This window comes from Dicentrarchus labrax, unplaced genomic scaffold, assembly GCF_905237075.1.
Source record: "Dicentrarchus labrax unplaced genomic scaffold, dlabrax2021, whole genome shotgun sequence".
NCBI lineage: Eukaryota > Metazoa > Chordata > Actinopteri > Moronidae > Dicentrarchus > Dicentrarchus labrax.
In genome coordinates this window covers 12,145,489-12,167,519 of record NW_026136718.1, presented here as the reverse complement: position 1 = coordinate 12,167,519, position 22,031 = coordinate 12,145,489, and the positions used below count along the sequence as shown (strand labels likewise).

General features: G+C 40.2%; 1 protein-coding gene across 1 annotated transcript; it reads right to left on the bottom strand.

Moving 5' to 3' along the window:
- Positions 1-145: 145 nt before the first annotated feature.
- kif14 (kinesin family member 14) lies at positions 146-21,846 on the bottom strand. The gene is made up of 29 exons (XM_051377288.1): positions 20,500-21,846; positions 19,616-19,870; positions 19,371-19,458; positions 19,113-19,211; positions 18,807-18,859; positions 18,674-18,704; positions 18,254-18,361; positions 17,953-18,069; positions 17,482-17,600; positions 16,811-16,983; positions 15,219-15,366; positions 14,773-14,836; positions 14,348-14,532; positions 14,079-14,181; positions 13,718-13,875; positions 13,428-13,575; positions 12,901-13,047; positions 12,145-12,277; positions 11,437-11,530; positions 11,180-11,318; positions 10,422-10,528; positions 8,618-8,718; positions 7,097-7,327; positions 6,611-6,798; positions 5,946-6,098; positions 4,712-4,834; positions 4,453-4,527; positions 1,997-2,144; positions 146-1,671 (listed from the first exon to the last, which is right to left on the bottom strand). Exons 1-29 carry the CDS (start codon positions 21,549-21,551, stop codon positions 1,301-1,303), a joined length of 4,911 nt encoding a protein of 1,636 aa, XP_051233248.1. The 5' UTR covers positions 21,552-21,846; the 3' UTR covers positions 146-1,300.
- Positions 21,847-22,031: the final 185 nt, after the last annotated feature.

The window sequence follows — 22,031 nt, the reverse complement described above, 5'->3', positions numbered from 1 at the left end:
ACGTTTATAATGTAAACTGAGCTGTATTCCAGTATTAACAACTAATAAATAAATAAATCAATCAATCTTCTCCTTATAGGCGCAGTCTTCACCAGGAGTCCATGCTTTACTGGAAGGTGACCTGCAGTATGAAAGGTTTGGGTCCTTGTCAAATCAAGCCACATGCATTTATTGCAGAAGTACAAGTTGATCCATTATTTTGACATGAAATTTTTACCCAGTGATACAAAAATACTGAAAGGACATAAAATACCACTTTGTTAAAGTACATGTATTAAGAAGAAACACTAAGTACACAATTTTCTCTGGAGTGCAAATTGTTGCAGGACGCGTTATAACAACATAAAAGACTTTATGAAAATATGAGAACCAAATATAGCTTCATACAAGAAAGAAGAATACAGCGGAGAAGGTCAGAATGCCTTTCATTATTTTTTTCTTTTCTTTCCTCAAAAACACTACCTGTGCTGCTGCATAGTGAAATCTTTCATGTTTGAATTCATTTAAAAAAAAAAAAAAAAGCAACAAACAATAATTTAGAGTCCTCTGAAAAATATAGTACAACGTAAGAGGCCTGGTACAGCACAAGTGAACATTCTCCTTACAGCCAACTGTGCCTAATGGTATTTACCCATCATGAGTGACCTCATTAAACTGCACATTCTGGTGAGTGAAGTGTTTGTTCTAATACTTGTATCCAAAATATCTTTAATGCTCTTAGTAGCAAATGATAACTGGAGTTAGAGTGGGTCCTCTTCCACGGACACTGCCATGTTGAACCATCACGTTTGTACAGTAGCCCTGAACGGATAACCCAAACACTGGCTGTAGATAGGGCCTTTCAGGTTTTATGCAACCATCATAGTTTCTCCTACGCGCCTGGACAGGGAATGAGGCAAGGGCGTACTACACACCAACAACACATCTTGACAGTAGTGCTTTTTACACCCTATCAGAAGTGACACAGTGATAGGAATTATTGCTCTAGTTGGAACATATTGAATTATTTTGTTTGCCTGCATTTATGATTTTCTTTGTAATCCAAAAAAATAGCCCATGAAAATATGCAGATATTTAGATATATTTAAAAAGCAGAGTAGGTTGTATGTTAATATAACACTTTTTATCAACTTGGATGGCGACACTAAAGAAGTCTCTGCAGTGGCTGTTGTATGACCCACTTGTTATTACCAGCAGCAAGCTCACTTCAAACTTTTCAAGATATCAGCAGTTCATTTCTACAGTAAATCGTACACGATGTGAGTGCATCATGAAGGATAAAACATTGTACAAATGCACATCACACCCAGTGTGGGCTGCCTTTGGACGACGCACCAGAGGGGAGAGAGTACACTATCTTACTCACGACTTGATTTCTAACAGCACTGTAAGTGGTAGCACTCTCTTTAGTTAACATTTCATCTTCTGCGCTCTTATCTGAAGCGGCAGAGCTTCTGCCTTCTCCAGCTCCCTGTTGGTTCCAGGAGGACAGGGACTGCAGGGCAGAGTAGAGCTCGTCTCGTGCATCAATGACGCTCTGAAGACAGGGAAGCTGCAGGGACAGCGTCAGTGCTACCTCCTTGGACAGACCAGTGATCAGCTCATCAACAGCCTTGGCAGAGGAGGAGATCAGCTCTCTGCAGCTGCTGAGGTTGGAGTCTCTGTCTTTTCCTGGAAGGAGAGTGACAGTCAGGTAGAAGGAGTGACACAGACAACAACAATAATCTGGTTTATTTTGTTGAGGGTACTTTTGTCCATGCTGCCAGTCACTTTGCCAGAACACAGATATTACATCAGTGATGATGAAAAACAACTATAGCTTTAATGCCATATTATAAAACTGAAGAAGCTCTGATTGGCAGAGACACAGGCAAAGCTGTTATGAAACACCCAATAAATCCACACTGCGTAACAGTGCATTATACATAAGAACTACATACTTTGATGCAAGAGACAGCATTTTCTAAGTGGTGTAAAGTATGACAGAGGGCTTCACCTCGCAGGGCGGCAGACAGAGAGGAATGCAGCTGTCTAATGGCCTGGTTCAGCTGGAACAGCTTGGCGGCTGCGGTCCTCAGTCCCTGCAAATGAGAAGCTGAGGCCTCCTCCCCCTCATCCACCTCCTCTGGGTCAGCGTCCCTTGCCTGTTTGAAAACATGAACACACCCAAAAGTGAATACAAGACAGAACAAATAAACAGTACTAAATGTAACGCATAAACACATACACATGAAATATCACACCCTTGGACAATATATAATTTCTTAAGAAAAATTCCCCTTTCTCAGTTATTAACCACTAAAGAGTTCTTAGTAGCACCAACAGTAATGGCTCGAGGGAGTGATACTCAACATATGATCTTATCCTAATATCCTCCAACTACTTTTTCCCAATTGGACTTGAACCAGAGACAGATGCATGCAAACACATGCACATACACACACAGTTGCAAATGATGTCACCGAATGAAGGGCTTCCATGGTGATGTGTCCTTTTCTATGACTTAAACCTAAAAGCCTCCTTCCCAGTTTACTACAGCACACAGCAGAAGATGTTGTGCCATATCCTTTACTCCAGCACCCAGTTCAATAAACAAGCTATTTCACTCATGTTTAACTTCTTTAACAAATTATTGGGTTTAATACGTTTGTTTCTACATTTTCCTTAAATAAAACAACATAAATGTGTTACATTTTGACCACAAAGTGTAATGGCAATCTCATAACTGCTTAAAAAAGCCACTTTCCCCCATTTATAACCAACATTTGAATCGCCCTTTTCTAAAAAAGGTGGTACATTAACTATAAGAGCACCATTTTTTGGGTTCAGTAAATGACAACGTCTACAACAGTAGACATTTATAGATGCGTTTATATCGACAATTATGCACGTGTACAGTCCTTGGTTACATGAAAGAAGATGCCTCAGGCTATAACTCAGGTTTATTTGACTACAATAACACTGTGGGCAGCAAAATGCCCCTGCGCCTATATGTGTCAATGATTGGTTTTAACAAAAAAAACTGCTAGTTTGTGTGGCTAAGATAACGGCAAACAAGCCTGTTAGCTGTGACTGATGCCACTTCATTCAACACATTCATTACCTGAACGATCGTCGAGGGACGACTGCAGAGAGATAAGCCTACAGAGCATTGAGCTTTACAGGAGCAATAAAGGGTGAGTGGCATCTTTAACAGGCCTGCTGTGGGTGTGGGTATTAATCTGTGACATTTAAGCCTGTGTCAAGATGGAAGATTGTTTTTCAACCTTTACATATCCAAGGAAGCTTTGTTGAGCATGTATTCGGTCTTTCAGACACAGTCTACCCAAATAATTACCAGTAGTTTTTGTAATGAAGCCGCAGATAGCCAATAGGTGATACCATTAATCGAATTCTTTAATTTATAAATGTCAAAATTCTGAATTTCTTATGTAGAAATAAATTATTGGCAAACTAGAATATGAAACATCATGAAACTGTAAAGGGTAATAAATTATTTTAAAAGGGGAGTTACGGTTTAGACAATGAAGTAATAAAAATATACATCCACAAAAGTACAGCTTGGAGAACAAAATGTGTTGTGTCGTGTCATTTTCTGGTTAAGTGTATTTCAAGCATTTTGAATTAATAAATAAAAATTCCAGTTTGGAAGAGGTATTTTATGCTAATTATGCTCTCATTCAGAATGACTTGGTGCTCCACTGTACTTAGACTGTAGAATTCAAAAGGTTGTTTAGTACATCAGCGGGTGCAAAACCCATACTCACTGCAGCTCAAGGTTTGTCTGCAAGTTTGTCATCTCATTACTTGAATTGGACCACTGTTCTGTTATTCTCTGTACTGCCTGTTACGTATTTTTGTGTGGATTTCCTCAATGGTTTTGAACGCTAGAATTTATTTGCTGATGTTGTTGGGGAGGGGATTGGAGACAGACTACATTAAGGAAATCTGATTTTAAAGACCCAGTGTGTTACATTTAAGAGGATCTATTGTCAGAAATGGAATTTAATATTCATAGGTATGTTTTCATTAGTGCCTAATCACCTGAAAATAAAAATCTGTGTGTTTTTGTTACCTTAAGAGTGAGATGTTTATACCGATATCTACAAATGGAGCAGGTCCTCTTCTACAGAGTCTGCCATGTTTCTACAGTAGCCCAGAACAGACAAACCAAACAAACAGTGCTCTAGACAGGGACTTTTGTGTTTTTCACAACCACTGTAGTTTCTACTTCACACTTGGATGGGGAGTGGTATTCATTTGGTTGCAATCTGTAACACCATTAGATGCCACCACATCATAAGCAATGGCACAATCAGACTTCTGTGTTATTTTTCAAAGATGCATGTTTAACTCCTAAGGAATACATTTTCATTATTATGAACAAACTACAGAAGTGAAGATTAGTAAAGGAAGAGGTATTTTGTGGTAGATTTCGCTGCTGAAACTCACCATGATATGGCAATGCATGTAGCTCTGCAGAGCACGGGCTAAGTCAAGCATCTTGGATTTTAGGCTCTGCAGGACCTGTAAACAGAGGTGGATTATCAATGATGACACCTAGAATTAAAGAATATTTACCAACACCTTTATGGAAAGTAAATTATCAACACAAAATCCAATGACATAACCAAGACAACTTGTGTGATAGGATGATTCAAAAATTTAATTCCCCTACAATGAATGAGATAGCCTGGTTATGATCTCTTACTGGGTTTCTGGGGTAGGACAACTGAGCCTCTCTCAGCATTTCTCTGGTGATGATGAGGGAGTCCTCTAAGAGAGAGTGGACGCCTTTCTTGGTCCCCTTTAGCAGGCACATGACAATGGATTGCTGAAAAGATGCAATTGTGTATGAACAAATCATATTTGTGATAGCACTTTTCTGGTCAGTCACCAAGAGCTACAAAATACAATTAACACAACAAACAAAGATATTGGTGATGGTTTAAAACAGAAAATGAGGAGTAAAGCCTGACTGATATTGGATGTTTGAGGCCAATAGATCCTGATATTTGAGAATTTAAAGAAAAGTCTGATAAAGACAATCAATCTTGATACTGATTTTGTTTTTAAAACAATTTAGGATTTACTGGCATCTAGAGGTGAGATTGCAGACTGCAACCAACTGAAACCCCTAGACTCAACCAAGTGCGATGGAGAAACTCGCAAAACAAATGTGGCACTGTTTTTTAAATGACCTCAAACCTAGCATGGCAATTCTGTACTACAATGTATTGTTACTTATCAGCCAACATATACACCAATGTGACATTTCTGCAATAATCTAATATCGGACTGGTTGATTAATCGCTCTCTCCTCCTCAGTCCCCTTTTCTTAGTTTTTTAAATATTTGGTTTTCAATGATAATTGCTCATTACACTACATGTTCCAGAGATCACCTGTCTGAGTCTTTCAAAGTGGAGGTTCTGTAAGTGAGTTTCTTTCTTTGGTTCAGTTATGAATATACTTATGATATACCCTGTGGTTGTTTTGACTGCTTTTTCAGGAAAGGGTAAAAGTAAAAAAAACTAAAATAAAAACTAATACAAGCACACAAATGTGATAGATATATGCTAATCACTGTATTGAATAAAACTAAACAGAAGAGAAAACAATACAACAGAATTGTATCATGTCCTTTACCACCCTCCTTGCACTAAATGCTGTAGACCTTTAAAAAAAGACTAACTCTGAATTCCAAACATTTCTTAACATTTCCCTCCGTTTACACAACATAACGAGATACCACTGCACTTGCACATCAAAATCAAACATGCTGTATCCTTGATCCTCAACAATTTCCCACCCTGTAATGTTCCTTGTTCCGAGATCCACACAGCGAATATTCCATTCTCCAGTATTGTGGAATGGGGCTTGATTATTGTGGACCCCAGAGCTTTGACAGGGATAGCAGCTGCTGTGGTATTAATGGTGGTGTTACCTTGCCTGTGGCCTGGGCACCCCACTCCATAGCATTCAGCTGCATGCCTGTCATTGCCGCCAGGTGGCTGAGTGCAAGCAATGCTGCATCCAGGCACTGACCGCTCTTCCTCCGTGCCTCTGTTACCATTGACGTGATCTCAGATTCACAACCCTGGATGGGGAGAAAAGTTTCATTTTCAGTCAACATCAAGTCAGCACAAACAAACAAGTTGAATTAAAATTGATTTAACAGTAAATCAATGCAAGCAAGCCAACAAAACGGTCGACATAGTCTGAAGGGGTCAGAAAATAAATTAAAATGCTAGAGAATGTGAAAAATCAGGAGTGAGAGAGGAAAATTGTGTGTTTAGGGGCTGAGGCTGGTAAGGAATTTAGATTTTTTTTTCTCCATATATTCATGTTCTGTTTGGGGCTCAAGGTTGAGAATTCCCTCCGCTTGGTCATTTCCATAGACAGAGCTCAAACAGCTCAGAGCTAAGACACGTCAATTAATGCTGTGCATTTTGATTAGCCACCCCCTGTCCAAAATACACTAAATTGAAAATTATTTTTCAGCTAACATTTTGCACTCTTTTCAACTAATTTATATACTGCAATTGCCATGAAAAACACAATATAATGTCGCTGCATGGCCATTTATGCAGTCTACTTTTTGGGGTTTACCTGAATAAGCAGCTGGAAGAATCCTCCCATCTTCTTGACTTGGCTCTTGAGTTCCTCAGCAATGGTGTAAAGCAGGCCTGAGGAGGGTTTAACACTGGCCAACCACTGCATGGTAACGAACACTGCGCTCTCTATGGCTGTGGTAGCCTTGACCAGCTGAGTCTGAGCCACCAAGTTACACATAAACACTGCAGGAGAAAAAGCCATATTTACAGTTCGGCCCACCTTTGGTTCACAGTTAAGCAAAAAAAAGAGAAAAGGTAATCCTGGGCCTTTCAAAATAGTCTGCAAATTACCTGATTACAATTACAAAGAAAAATAATATGCAAAGTGATCTTCTTTTGACCCATTACCTGTCTGTAGTTAACTATATAAACTTTAACTACTAACTAATTAAAACAGAAGAACCAACTTGTTTACTTATTTGGACCCCAATTACCTTGCTTTTCTCACTCATAAAAGACAGAATTCTAGGTTGAATCTCACCGTTTTCCTGGTTGTCATCATCCAGGCTGTCATATAGTTCAGATATGGTCGAGACCGCCATATACACCAGGTGCAGATCAGAGGCCAGTCTGTCTGCCATGGTCTCTTCGGTCCCACTACAACCACGCAAACGGGCGACTGAATGGCCAATAAGCTCCTTGCAGATGCCAGGCATTGCAGAGTTTGTGCTGATGGAATGGGTGGAGGGTGGTTTGACCACACCCATTAGTCCTGGGACAGACACAGTGAAGAGTTGGGGCATGCAGAGATGACCTCACAAGAAAAGACTAGATAGCAAAAATTCACTTTCACAAAAACAAGTGTAGGACCTAGTTTTTATATTATATGGAATCATTGCATTTATTTCCCCAATTTTTAATCTGTGTAGCATCTTACAAATGTACATGTTTTGTGCAGATAAAACAACCTGTACCCTTCTGGCCCTCTAAACATCAAAACCAGGTTTCTGTGCACTGTGCAAGTTCACCAAAGCTTATATTAGATTCCGGTAAATACTGTGTGTTGATTGTTGACACTTGACATATTTCCTGATAACTATTCCCCATCTCAAACTAAATTATAAAAAAGACTTATGGATTCATACAAACAGAAGGGGTCTCGGCCCATCTCTGCTTTCTATCAAGCTTTGGATGAGAGCAGGGGGGAATCAACTCTATATAAAAGCAAAATGGGAAGCAGAACTAAAGATCCAAATACAAGAGGAGGAATGGTATCACATGTGCTAGACACAATGTACATCTACAAATTCATTAATATGGAGGGAGTTCTGCTGGAAAAACCTAACTCGCTATTTTATAACACCAAAAATAAAATCAAGGCAACTCGCTATACAGCAAAACTGCTGGAGACTGTGTGGGAGTGTGGAAGCAGACCATGCACATATCTTCTGGAACTGTACAAAAATGAGGACATACTGGCAAAATGTTAATTTAGTTGTAAAAAATGTCTTGGGATATGAAATCCCAAGTACTTGTCCAGTGATGTACCTTGGGAATATTGAGAAGGTTGTAATGAAAGAAGATCTGTACTTGACTAAAGTATTCCTTGCAGCCAGTAAGAAAGTGGTCACAAGAAACTGGCTCAATGTAAATATCCCAAAACAGAACCAGTGGTTGGAAATTGTCCAGGAAACCTTTGTTATGGAAAAATTGACATACCTTTTGAGAGTCAAAGAGAATGTATTTGAAAAGAACTGGGAAAAATGGAACATTTATATGAGACGTGACACCAACTGAACAAATGCCAAATGGAACAGTGGACTGAATAGTGGATCATCTCCAGACAGTTTGTTAGTGTTATTACTATTGTTATTTTAATTTGTATCTTATTTGCTGTACTGTTTTGTCTATATGCATGTGAAAACTCAATAAAAAGTTAAGTAACAAAAAATTATAAAAAAAAGACCTGCTAAAAAATCTGCCTCATGTGACAATGGCTATTTAAAATATGGTGTTAATCAGAAAGCAGAACATTTTCAAGTCATTTTGTTCAGTGCCTTACCAGCAGATTGTGAGGAGCTGTTGTGAAGGCTTTGAATCGGATGGACCCGGATCTCGTAGAGGCGCCCTGAGATTCTCCTGCTCTTCAACAAGCTCCTGCTCCTGATGGCAAACAAACCATGCAAAGCAAAACCCTGTGAGTACCCTGCCAACAGTTTATATTAACATTAACATTCATAATTATTAGGCATGCTGATGCTCTCATTCAGAATGACTTCGTGCTCCACTGTACTTAGACTGTAGAATTCAAAAGGTTGTTTAGTACAGCAGCGGGTACAAAAACCCATACTCACTGCAGCTCAAGGTTTGTCTGCAAGTTTGTCATCCCATTACTTTTTTAACTGAACCACTGTTCTGTTATTCTCTGTACTGCCTGTAATGTATTTTTGTGTGGATTTCCTCAATGGTTTTGAACACTAGAATTTATTTGCTGATGTTGTTGGGGAGGGGATTGGAGACAGACTACATTAAGGAAATCTGATTTTAAAGACCCAGTGTGTTACATTTAAGAGGATCTATTGCCAGAAATGGAATTTAATATTCATAGGTATGTTTTCATTAGTGCCTAATCACCTGAAAATAAAACAATCGGTGTGTTTTTGTTACCTTAAGAGTGAGATGTTTATACCGATATCTACAAATGGAGCAGGTCCTCTTCTACAGAGTCTGCCATGTTTCTACAGTAGCCCAGAACAGACAAACCAAACAAACAGTGCTCTAGATAGGGCCTTTTGTGTTTTTCACAACCACTGTAGTTTCTACTTCACACTTGGATGGGGAGCGGTATTCAGTTGGTTGCAATCTGTAACACCATTAGATGCCACCACATCATAAGCAATGGCACAATCAGACATCTGTGTTATTTTTCAAAGATGCATGTTTAACTCCTAAGGAATACATTTTCATTATTATGAACAAACTACAGAAGTGAAGATTAGTAAACAACCAGGACTGTGGCTATAAGGCTTAGACATGGGTTTAATGGACTCAGAGAGAGAAAGAAGGGATGAAGGAACCACAGAGCCTGTGCCATGTTTCATTTGGCTGGTCTGCTGTTAACTCGGGCACCACCAGGAGCACCATAAACATGCTTGACAAGAATAACAACAATGTTAGGGGAAAATGTTGGGGGTTCTGCATGTACCATAGGTGCTGTGTGTGCATGTTTTGGTTGTGGGTTGTAGTGGAAGAAACACAGAGACCCTTAGTGCCCTTTCCTTTTCTAAACTCCTTGGCCTGGCCTTCATGGAAATTAAATTAATAAACAGAGGAAAAAGAATAAAGAGGGAAATATTCTGTGGGCAGCAAACTTCACATCAACTTTTCACGAGAGAAAGAAGGATGTGTCGAATGTCAAAAATATGTGCTGGGTTGTAAATCACATTGTGGAAACAAGGAGGACTTTGTGAAAATAACCAAAATCTTCCAAACTGTTGGGCAAATGGATGTATATGGAAAGTTGAAAGGTATGTGGATGGAACACGGAAAATCATTTTTTTGTCAAAGGCATTGTTCACATTAACAGAGGCTGTAAGTTCAGCTGAGCATGAGGGCTGCGGGTTTAACACCCACACACTCTAAGGCAAAAGCACTGTCAGCTAAGCTCTGGTACTGTAAACAAGTATGGTGGACAGTCGCAGAGACTGTCCTGTACTTCTCTCAAAAACACTTTAGTGTGTGAACACTTACACCTTCCAAGTGATTGGACAAGAATACCAATTAAGTCTCTGAAATCTAATGTAAATGTCAGGTGCTGGAAAGAGGGATTGATGGCTAGGAGAAGAGAGGAAGAGCTGGATAATTACCTTCTGCGTGAGAAGGAGGAGGTGGAAGCAGAGGAGGCCGATATATCTTGCTCCCACTCATCATCGGGGTCATAAAACACATCGTCATCTTTAGAGGTGGAATCCCCCTGCGGAGAGTAAACTATTGCTGACATGCCAAGTCTTCATTTACTCAACTTAATGAGAAAAACGCAGCAAAGTGAGGCAGCATCCCTCTTTCAAGCATTAAACAACCAATTCTAGACTGTAAATAAGGTCATATGCCTGGGAAATTGGCAATTGCACTTGAACTGATGTCAGACTCTGAATATGCAGAATGAGGAACAGACAGGCTGGCTGGTTGAATATGCTTCACTCAACAGGCATCATACATCAGCTTACTAGAGCACTGATATACTAGAGCACTAAAATTAAATAAGCAAGTATGCACAAGCTTCCTGTGAAATTTCAAGCATTTTGTTGGTACGTGTCGATAGTTTATCAGCTCGATCACATGTCTACTCATTGCAACTAACGGCAAATTGGCGTTCACAATTCATTTAATTTGCAAATATTTAGACAGGTGGAGGAAACTGTCATTACAAAAGTTTCCACACCAGGAATGAGCTCTGTTTTACTCCCATTTTCATTTCAATGAGAGTAACATTTGAATTAGTCAGGTGTCAAAACACATTAAGAATTGCATGTCTTTTTGAAGTTTTAAAGACATTAAAACCTTAAAACAATTGTGAACTCAAAACAATTGACGACTTGGAAGGCAAAACTGATTCAAGGCAGACCTGCTCGAGTTCCCTCATGGCAGCCATGTTGTTCTGGAACTTGTCCAGGCTCCAGAAAGTTGAGATTCCCAGCTTTGTGTTCTGAACCCGCACCTGTAGCAGACCACCCTGCTCCAGGTTCTCGTCAGAGCTTTCGTGTCTACAAGAGAGGAGAGTCAAATTATTTTTAGTGAAGACAATACCTTCTTCCAAACTGGGCCTGTTAACATTAATGTCTAATAAATCACATATGTAAACTGTTCGCGCAGTCTTCATACCTGCTGAAGACTGTGTTTTTCCTAAGTTTAGCACTGATCTTATTGGCTTCCTCAATCATCAGGGACAACTTCATGGTATCCCACTGTGGAGGAGCTGCAATAAAGAAATGAAACACATAACTTCACCACAGCCAACAGCCCCCGGTCAAAGAGCATCTGGCTTAAATGGTCTTTATTTCAGCCTGACATGACAGACTCTGCAACAAGAACATCTATAAATGTGGCTGTAAGTAATAAGAACTCCTTGACTCCTCTGTCTTTGGCCTGAGTGAGCGACACGTATAAGGCATGTCTATGCAAGGGGGAAGAAGAGTAAGAAGATAAATACAAAGATACATTGTAGTGTTCTGTTCCACTAAAGATATGTCTATTCAATTGTATAATTATGCAAAGTTACATTTAAATTCTTTGTATACATTGCACAGCAGTACTGCAGAGTAATCACCATGCATATGTAGAATAGTTTATCACTGGTCAGTAAATTACTAAATGAGCTAAGTTCTATGGCCTCTCTGCCTCCATGTTTGCTCCTATTAAATTGATGTGAAGTCCAGTGTTTATGTCACGTCTTGGCAAACTCTCTCTACTCTAATGTGTGTGGCTTAAAAAGATGAACCCCACCCATCTGGTACTCCACTTACATGGTGTGAATTGTTATTTTGGTTCCCAACTCCAATATGTACTCAGCAGTGACTTGAAAGCTCTCACCATTTCGGGGAGTGTGATTTTCTCTCATGGCTCGTTTCTTCTGCATCTCCTCAAGCTCTTTGCTGATCTTCCTCTTCTCTGCCTCCAGGGCCTCAACAATCTTCGCTTGACGCACATGGTGTTCCTCCATCGCCTGGAGTGAATCATGGTGAATGTACACAATATTAAAAACAACTAGGCCAAAACATTTTGCCAAGTGCCAAGCTTTACCACGACTCAAAACACATCCCAAATGGCCCGTCAGTTAAACATAAAACCCAGTCTCTGGCTAATTTTAGATAATCAGTAATCCTGAATGAGCAAATGAAGGAGATGTTTTCATGACATTTACAGTTACAGGTATGATCCAGTTTTTCCTTACACAAATGCCAAAAGCTGAATGAAATAAGATCTGTTTAAAATCTTCTCTTAGATACTGCTGCTCTACCACCCAATACCCTGGCACCCGTTTCTTGCAGGGGGAAAAAATGGGATTCGCTCCCCAGTGTGAGGGCAAGAAATGAGATCTGTAAAACTGTTCAATTTTCTATTCAAACCTTTTTAAAAGGCTGATAGACATCAATAGCAGGACAAAGCAGAGTAGACAACTTTGTGTGTGTGGGAGTAATTTCCCCCTTTTTTTTTTTTTTTTTTTTTTTTTTTTGACCGAGCAAAACCTGCCCAGCACAATAAAAACTTTCCAGGAACCTAAAAGAGCCAACTTCATTAAAGCGAGAAGGAAATTTAACATTCCCAAGTGCAGTTCTGGCTTCTGACCTGGGCCTCCATGTGCAGGCGGAGGCGTGTCTTGTGGGTGTCCACCTCCTGCTCAAGCTCCAGCTTGGCCATTTTCAGCTTTGCCATCTGGCTGGCCACCCTCTGCTGGTCCAACTCCTGCTGACGCTTCCGCTCAGTCTCCACATTCTGAATGAATTATATTTTGGCATTATTTAGCATTGGTTGCGCACATTGACTGGGTGTAGGGATATACAAAAAAGATTATACATGATAAGAACTATTTGATGGTTCTTTAATAATATAATATTGTATACAAGATTTAAAAAAGTATACTTGATGATTTCAATTTGTAATTATAGTTTTGTCAGTTTGGTCACACCTTTATGCAAACTGATTTCCAATAACTACAAGAGCAGAACAGCTAAAAAGAAATGTCAAAATGTCAATACCAACAAAAAGTACATTGGTCAGCACTATAGTTCCTTGCAAATGGACATCATTTAATAGTTAAGATCCCCTAAAACGATCATAAATGAAAGAGAATGCCCAGAGGAAGTTTTGTGTACCAGCTCTTTCTCCAGGCCTCGGATCCTGTCTTCATAAAGTGCCTTTTGGTCTGATAGCTCCTTCTGGGCCACCTCTTTTGCCATTTGGATTCCCTGCATCATCTCCTGTTTCGCCTTCAAATGGGCTTCTTCAATTTCTGCTTCCAGCCTGGGACACACAAAGATGGATTAAGGGAGTGACGATTTTGATTATTAGATAAATAGATGTTGCTCTGAAACAGCATTTTTTTTAAAAGATTAGGATGGCCGGTGAAGTGTTTTTTTTTTTTGCTCAGGTTTTTCGTACTCACTGAGCTCTTTGAGCTGCAAGCAGCTCATTTTTGGCAAATTCAAAGTCTTTATGGCCATCGCCTGCACTTGTCCAGCATGACACCCGCTTTCCAGACTGCACCTCTGCTGGATGGTTGAAGCGGAAGTAGTGGTCTCCACCGAGAATCACCCTATCTCCCTGGAAACCATAACCACAGAGATGAGAAGAGTTAAATTAATTAATAAAATGGATAAACGGGTTGGTCGTGATTGATTTAGCTTGTGGGTTTAATTAAGAGAAAATTACAAATTAGTACAAAGAAAGCCTTTGCATAATCTTACTATAAGTTACTCCATAGGATAATGCTAAACAGATGGGTTAGATCTTTTTGATGTACTTACATGATGCAGGACAGTGGATTCAGATATGAGGTTTCCATTAACAAAGGTTTTGGCGTTTTCCATGGGAGTGACGCTGACAGTGCCCTGGATGTTGGTTATAACACTGAAACAAAACGATAAACAAAATGTCAACATCACTGCAGCGGTGCAATTCTGTTGAATAAGGACATATGACAAGACGTCAGACCACATACTATTTTACAGTTTACTTCTGCTCTGCCACCACTGGCATTTTGTAATGTATAATCCCTCCAGCGACTCATTTTTACCAGTGTTGGTCAGCAATGAGGGCTCCTGTCAGCTGGATGTCATGGCTGGACTCAGACTTGAGCTTGCCCACTGTGGTCTGACCCTCTTTGATCATGTAGAGAAGCATCTCAGACAGCTGAGGATCCTCGTTCAGGTTCACAAGGTTGGGAAGACGATTGTCCACTTTGAATGTCACACCTGCTTTCTGAAAAGACAGAGAAAGTTTCTGAGCACTTTGTTCACACAGTTGTTATTAGTGTGCAGACACAAGAATATTTATTGCAGCTTGTTTCAAGGTTTGTTAGGGTCAGCGTGGTGAAGGGATTATTGTACTTTTGGACACAGTGGATGGGAACCTTGAGACAGCAAAATGCAAAGTACTTCATGTATAAAAAGGTAAAAAAATAAATTAAATGAAAACAAATGTTATGCTCAAAAGAATTACCTGCAACTCTTTCGTCTCTTCACGTTTGCGAATTTCAGCTTGCTCCAGTTTCTCTCTCCATGCCCTGCCAGAAATTAAGATAAAAATTAAATTAGCCATAATGCTTTAATAGACTGATTATACACTAATGAAAACATACCATAGGAATATTAGATCTCATTTCTGCCAATAAATCCTCCTAAATGTTAGACACTGGACCTTTAAGATATTCCCAACTGAATCAAAACCAACTCATGCAAACATTCTGTATTTACATTTGTAAGAAAATATCATGACTGTGACATGAGTATGTACGTCACTTTAATACGAGGGTTCTCTAAACTGTTTTAATCAGACACAGTATTTACTGTGACCCGCTCAAAAAGGAGACAGATAATATCTGGGTCTGTTGCATCAGAATAAGAAAAATGAAAAAGTTATAATTACAGCACTGGACTAATACTGACCGGTTGGCCTCGACCATTTCTCTCTCTTGCTGACAGAGTTTGTTCCTCAGGGCGCAGATCTCCTGCTGGAACAGCCTGACGCGCTCTGGTTCAATGCCCTGGGAGCTCATCTGGGCTGCACGCAGCTTCTCCACCTCAGCCTTCAACTCTGAAAACACACAAAGTTTGTCCCAAAGGCTTTGTAAAGCTAAAATATATATATCACAGTTAAGAGCAAATATACACTTAAATTAACACAAATCAATATGAAATTGCAGATTATATTTTAATACATGACTTTAACAGATGCTAGAGATATATATAGAGAATATTCCAATTTTGTCAGTGACCTTATTGAAGACAATTTTTTAAGCAACTGTGGCCTAATTTGTAATATATTTGAGTCATATTAACTTTGAGAATCATACACTGACAGGTGATGTGAGAAAACCCCACAGCAAGAGCTCCCCTTGCTGCTAAAAACGTCAAACAGCAGGGCAATCATCTTATGAAAAATAATACTTGCATGACAGTTAGCCGCCATGTGCAGCTGACAGTGCATAAATATGGCCTGGAGGCAAGGTTAGGGCCAGGCCTTAATTGAACTGGGTAGTGAATAAGCTGGTGATGGATAGATGGACAGGCAGGAGGGTGTGTGGGAAAGAAGGAGAGCGAAGGAGATCAAGCGCAAGACACAAATATAAAGAGATATTCACATACAGAAACAATGAGAGGCAGATGAAGACGATGCTAATTGACAGACAGACCACCAAGACAGAGAGTGAATGGCCACTCAAATTAGTGTGTATGCATGTAATTAAGTTATTGAGGATAGAGGAAATATGCTCTGTTGCTTCAAGACATGATTTTGTACTGTTAAATTCTTCCAGTGCACAAATAATACTCACACATGTGAGGCCAGAGACTATTGTAACTACACTGCTCTGTATAGGCATCATTGGTTTTCCTTGTGAACAAGGACATACAGGTGTGGTGCTGTTGTAGGATAGCAGATGTTCAGGTTCACAAAGAACCTGAAATAAACCCATTATGGTTCCAAAATAATAATAATAATAATAATAATAATAATAATAATACTACACTGCTGTATATGCATGCATACACTAAAAAAAAAAAAAAAAAGAAAAAGGCAGCAAGATGTTTTGTTACTCCTCCACCTTCCCCTCAGTTGATGTCACAGAGGCAAAATTCTTTTATCTTCTTTTTTCTCTCCTCAGTCAATAATAGCCAAGGACTTACCTCGGCTACGTCTACCTCAACTGGCAACATCCATAGTAAACACTCGGTAAGTGTCCAAAATCGAACTCAGCTACAAGCAACTGAAGGGATTCAGGGATGTACAGACAGGTTCACAAACATACTTATAAAAACATAATAAAATTATTTACTATTGATTAGTACTGTTTAGGGTTCGATAAATACATTGATTTAAAAAGGACCAGAGTGTAGCTGCAGATCGCAACTCCCTCGTTCCACCTTACACACTGGTCCTTTAAAAACCTTATTGCAGTTAGAAGAAAAGAAAAAAAAGAAAGAAAAAAGCTCAATTAAGTCCAAGAGATTTGTGAATGTGGATATTTTGAGTGTCTGACCTCTGATTAGCTTGGCGCTGGTGTCCTCATTGACCTTTGCCACATTAATGATTGTACGGGCCTGCTGGGCATAGCGCAGAGTGCTTAGGCTCTCCTCCACGTTGCTGCCCGCCGGGCTCAGTGTGGCGATCATGGCTGTCTTGGAGTTACCACCGAGGCTCTCTTTCAACAGCCTGTGAAAGAAATAAAATGGGACTGGGTCAGGGTCCTCTTTGGAAAGTCTGTAAATCTGGGGCCGTACATATTCATAAAACTTCCTTATACAGAGATTTGCTCCTAGTGACGAAATTCTAAGAAAATGAAGAGTTTCCTAAGCCGAGGAGGCAGAAAGACAAAGAGCTAAGAGAAACATTCTCCAAACATTGAATGACAGCAAGTTAATGAAACTCTATAGATTAGATAATGCAGGGATAATGTTTATGGTCAATCAAATTAGAGATGCGCTCACATCTCTCATCAAACACAATAACAAGATTGTATTTTCAGTTATACAAAATTATAATTTGTATAATTTATATATTCCATTTTCCATTCAAGCACTGTGAATATCTATGTATACTGAAAATGTGGACCACTTTTGTTTGTTTCTTATTAAGAAAAAAATTATAATAAAAAAAAGAGATCAAAAATAAACATTGCAGCTACAGTGTAGAAGCATCCTGATCTCTCACCATGTCAGGACAGACTCTCTGTACGGTATGAAGACCTTCTTTCTGGTCAGTGCTTGATCCGACAGGGCTGAGATGACCTTTCCAAGGGTAAGGAGGGATTTGTTGATGCTAGCACCCTCCTATAATAACACAGCAAAAATTGTATTTCAAGTACATGTTGTTTTATGAAAGAATGCAAAGAAATTATAACAATATAACAATAATGATTCATTGATTGTTATTGATTTGTGTAGCCCATTTTTCAAGTGATTGTTTAGGTTTCAAAATGTCAGAATGAAAAATGGCCATTATAAATCGCAGGACCCAAAATGACAAATAACTTGTTAGTAAAAGATATTTGCTTGCATAGTATTTGATTATATAATTTGAGCAAAATAAATAAATAAAAAAAACCCACAATGAAATGAAACTGAGAAAAGCTTTTTGTCACATCTGAGCAGCAATAAGAAAGAATAATGTCGGTGTGTGTACCCTGAGCCGGTCTCCACTTGTCTGTGCCGAGTTACAGCGTTCGCTGCCTGCCAGGTCCACCAGGTTGATCCTGCTGGTGATGCTGTGCTCATGTTCCTCACCCTCCACAAACTCAGTCTGTACACAAGCACACAGAGAAACACTGCAACATTCAGCTTAAACACATGACATAATGACAAAGGCTAATAAGCGGCTAATTAGTGTGCCACTGCAGAATTAATCTAATTTATACATTATTAAATGCACTTATTTTGTGTTTGTTTGTTTGATGTGTGACATACAGTGATGTTGAGATACATACCTGAGTCTGGGTCATAACCAGGGTGAAGACGGAGTGTGACCTGGAGCTCTTGTCATTCATTCCTGTAGCTGCTGTGGCTCTCTGTTTGTTGCCCAACTTCAGCCAACCCTAAAGAAGGACACTGTGAATTATAACTGAACCTCCTAGTGTGACGTCTCTCTTGTGGTTATCAGCGCCATTACTGTTATCAATGCTAGACTTTGGATATTTCTTTGATGCTAGGTACTTATATTTATGGTGCGCCTCCACTTTAAATTCAAAACATTCATATTCAGTTGAAATATTTCTGTAATTCATCTGGGCTCTTAATCCACCTGACATTGGACCCTGACTTGTTCACTCATTTAAAGTCATTCAAGCATCAGCTAAATGCCATGGATCTAAAAAGAAGAAAATGTCTTGACAGCAGTTTGAACTTACCTGAACATCATTGTAAGAGCTCACAATATTCCTGTGAAGAAATGACACCATGAGCAAGCCTTCAAATCAGTCGAGAATGTTCCTTTGGTTTTTACTGAATAGTGCAGCAAAAGACATTTAAAAGGTTTCTTACGCAGAGAGGTCAGCAACGTACGGACCATGTACTGGATGTTCCCTCACTCTCAGCTGAAAACACAAAATCAACAGGGTTTTTTTTGTTTTGTTTTTTCTTGACAGTACATATTCTCAGGGTATTAAGCCCTATGAATGACCATATAAAATGGCCAACGGCATTATGAGCTAGCTAGCATATCTAAAAATGCAAAGTAGCTGGTTTATCTGGAAATGTACGCAGCAGCCAATTTCACGCAAAGCAAGCTTTACCTAAATCTACCAGTAGTTTCCTGGATTGTATTAAAGTCAGTTGCAAACAACTTACAGGCATGTTCCTCTGGTTTGGCTCCTCCCGGGTCACCAGCAGGTCATGGATCTTCTCATTGTACACTTCAAAGAAGCTCATCTCTACATGACATTTGACCTGAAATGTAACAACCCAAAAGAGACAATTTGATGAGTAATGTGACCAGAAACAAAATAACACATGTACACTTTCAAGTCTTTTTTTGGAGAATGATTGAGTAAAGGAACACAAACTAAGCATTTAACCAGGGATAAATCCTTGTAAGAGAGATTTTACCTCTTCATTTTCCATGGAGGCCAATCTACAAAAAAGCTCATGGCAGAAGCGCGGGATTACTCCTTCCTCCTCGCCAAAGCCCATCATCCTAAACGACAATGATTTCAAACAAATCAGAATGACTGATTTCAATTCATATTAAAACTGTATGCTTTTTTAATAGCAAAAAAAATGAAGAGAGCAGAGGGGAGGGGTTTGAGTGGTGCACAGTTCACTGTAGTAAACTAAAACCAAAAAATTCTCACGTGTATGACTTCCCAGAGCCTGTTTGGCCATAAGCAAACAGGCAGGTGTTGAACCCTTCGAAGGCCCGCAGCAGCAGAGGTTTGCCCAGAGTCTCGTACACCGTCCGCTGGCTGGCGAAGGTGGGGTCAAACTCATCCACCGAGCAGAAGGAGAAGTCGTAGGTGAAAGAATAGCTCTGTTTGGAGTCTGGATGCTGGACCGTAGTCTCCTGCCCGTTCATGAAGATGACCTGCAATGCCTTCTCTGCCTTCTCCCTACAACAGAGCAGAGGTATTACAAAAACTATTTCAGAAATGGATTTTGTTTACCAGAAATAAATGTTAATGTGTATTGTTCGCAGTTTGGTAGTCATTTTCCAGCTTAGAACATTCCTATTAAACATAAAAAAATCACAATTTTCTAAAGGTAAGGATATCAAACTTCTTGTGCTCAACCAACACTCAGAAACTTATATTAACTTTACAATCACATAAGACGAAAAGCAGCAAATCATTCAACTGAGAAACTGGAACATGTTTGTTTTTTTGCTTGAAAAATAAAATAAAAAATAAATAAATAAGGTGTCAAGTATTGATCAAGTTGCTTCCTATTTTTCTGTTTTCTGATTCTTTCAACTATACTGGAGTAAACAGAGTAATTTAAATTTAATGTAGACAACATTTGAAATACACTGCTATACTCTAGTAAGGTGTTTTATTTGTGAAGTCCCCTAAAACTAAAAGAAATAATGGTTTAATCACACAGGATGTGATTACACTACATCTTGGTTTATCAGGCTGAATTAGACACATTCTACTAACTTTTGGAGACACAGAACCTAAAATGCTGACAAACATCATTCACAATTTACCCCCCCAGTTAAGGCCAATTTGAATATACGAACCTGGCGTTGAAAGGCCGTACACGGACAGCAACAGTCACTGCACTGTTCTCCATCTTAAATGAATCATGCTGCCTCAGGGCACAGGACAGGGACTGCTCGGTGGATGCTGGGGCTGGAGCAGGAGTGGAGGTCCTGGTCTGGGTCGCGTCTCCCTTCTGGCTCGAGGTGGAGGTCTTCCTCACCTGCAGCGGGGCGCTGGTCTTGTGCACACCTGAGGAGGCCTTGCTGACCCGAGGAGCTGGGACGGGCTTTGCGTCCTCTGCTTGCTGTGCTCGGGATTTGGGCCTCTCTAGACTTAAAGATTTGGCTGCCAGTGGTTTAGGAGCTTCTTTCCCCGCCAGTCTCTCGAACACATCTCTCCTGGCTGCGATTTTCTCAAACGGGGTCTTTTTGGTAGGGGTTTTAAAGGTGTGGGCCTGGTCCTCTAGCTGCCTAGTAATGGAGGAAGAAGCACAGGAGGAGGGCGTCTTGCTGGCCGCCGGCCTCGCATGGGTTTCCACATGAGCAGCAGTTTCTTTGCCTTTGCTCTTAGAGGCAGAGTCTCTTAAACTCATAGACCGGAATAAACCAGGTGCCCTACCGTTTGGTTCGCTCAGGACTTTCGGCGTCGGCTGCAGGCCGGTGCCGCTGACCGCACGCTGCCCGTATACGCTTTTATCCATTGAGGGAGTCCTGGTCCGACGCTGCAGGGTCAGTCTCTTCTCCGGAGCTGGTGTGGTATCCCGGCTGCTTTCAATCATCGTCTTCTCCGTTGTGTCAGCCCCGGTCTTCCTCCTTGACCTCCTCTGCAGAGTGAGTCGGCCACGGTAAGGAGTCTGCTGCCCGCTGCCGCTTTTTGACAGCGCAGAGACGACATAAGTCCTGTTCACCTGTCGGCTTTTATCAGATGACCTGCTGTCTTCACACGCAGACTCTCCGGATGTTCTCTCGCTTTTTCCTAGCGTTGTGTCTGTCGTTTTTCGCTCCCTGCCCGGCGTCCTGGATGTTGATGTTGACATTAGATGGTCATAATAAGCTGTGTGCTTCCTCGCTTGTACGCTAAATAACGACATGGCGGTCGGCTGTTTAAAAAAACTAAAACGTTAAGATGAGCTCAAGGGTCAGCTAGCTAACGACAACTCCACTCCGGTTACCTAACTTACAATACACGACATGAAAAATGTCGAAGACGGACGCAGCCACTGCTCGGTATTTTAGTTAAAAGTGAACATAACTCCATTCCAATGAAATATGACTGATGTCCAGGCGAAGAGAGCTGCTTTTGTTTATTATTGTCCTCTCATCTCTTCCGCCATCGCCCGCTTCAATTTCAAACCGTCTCCGCTAGTGACAGCTGATTGGCTGAATTCTCGGGAAACGTGACGTCATGTCATGAACGAGACGTGTAGTTGCCTGAGACTGACGCTAGGTGGCAGCATAATCAAGGCTATGAGCCATACATAACACAGATTTAATTGTCACACACAGCTCCAAGGTTGTGTCTAAGTGGAGGAAATTGTGATACTCGTGCTTTCCCTTCTAAAATTAGCACA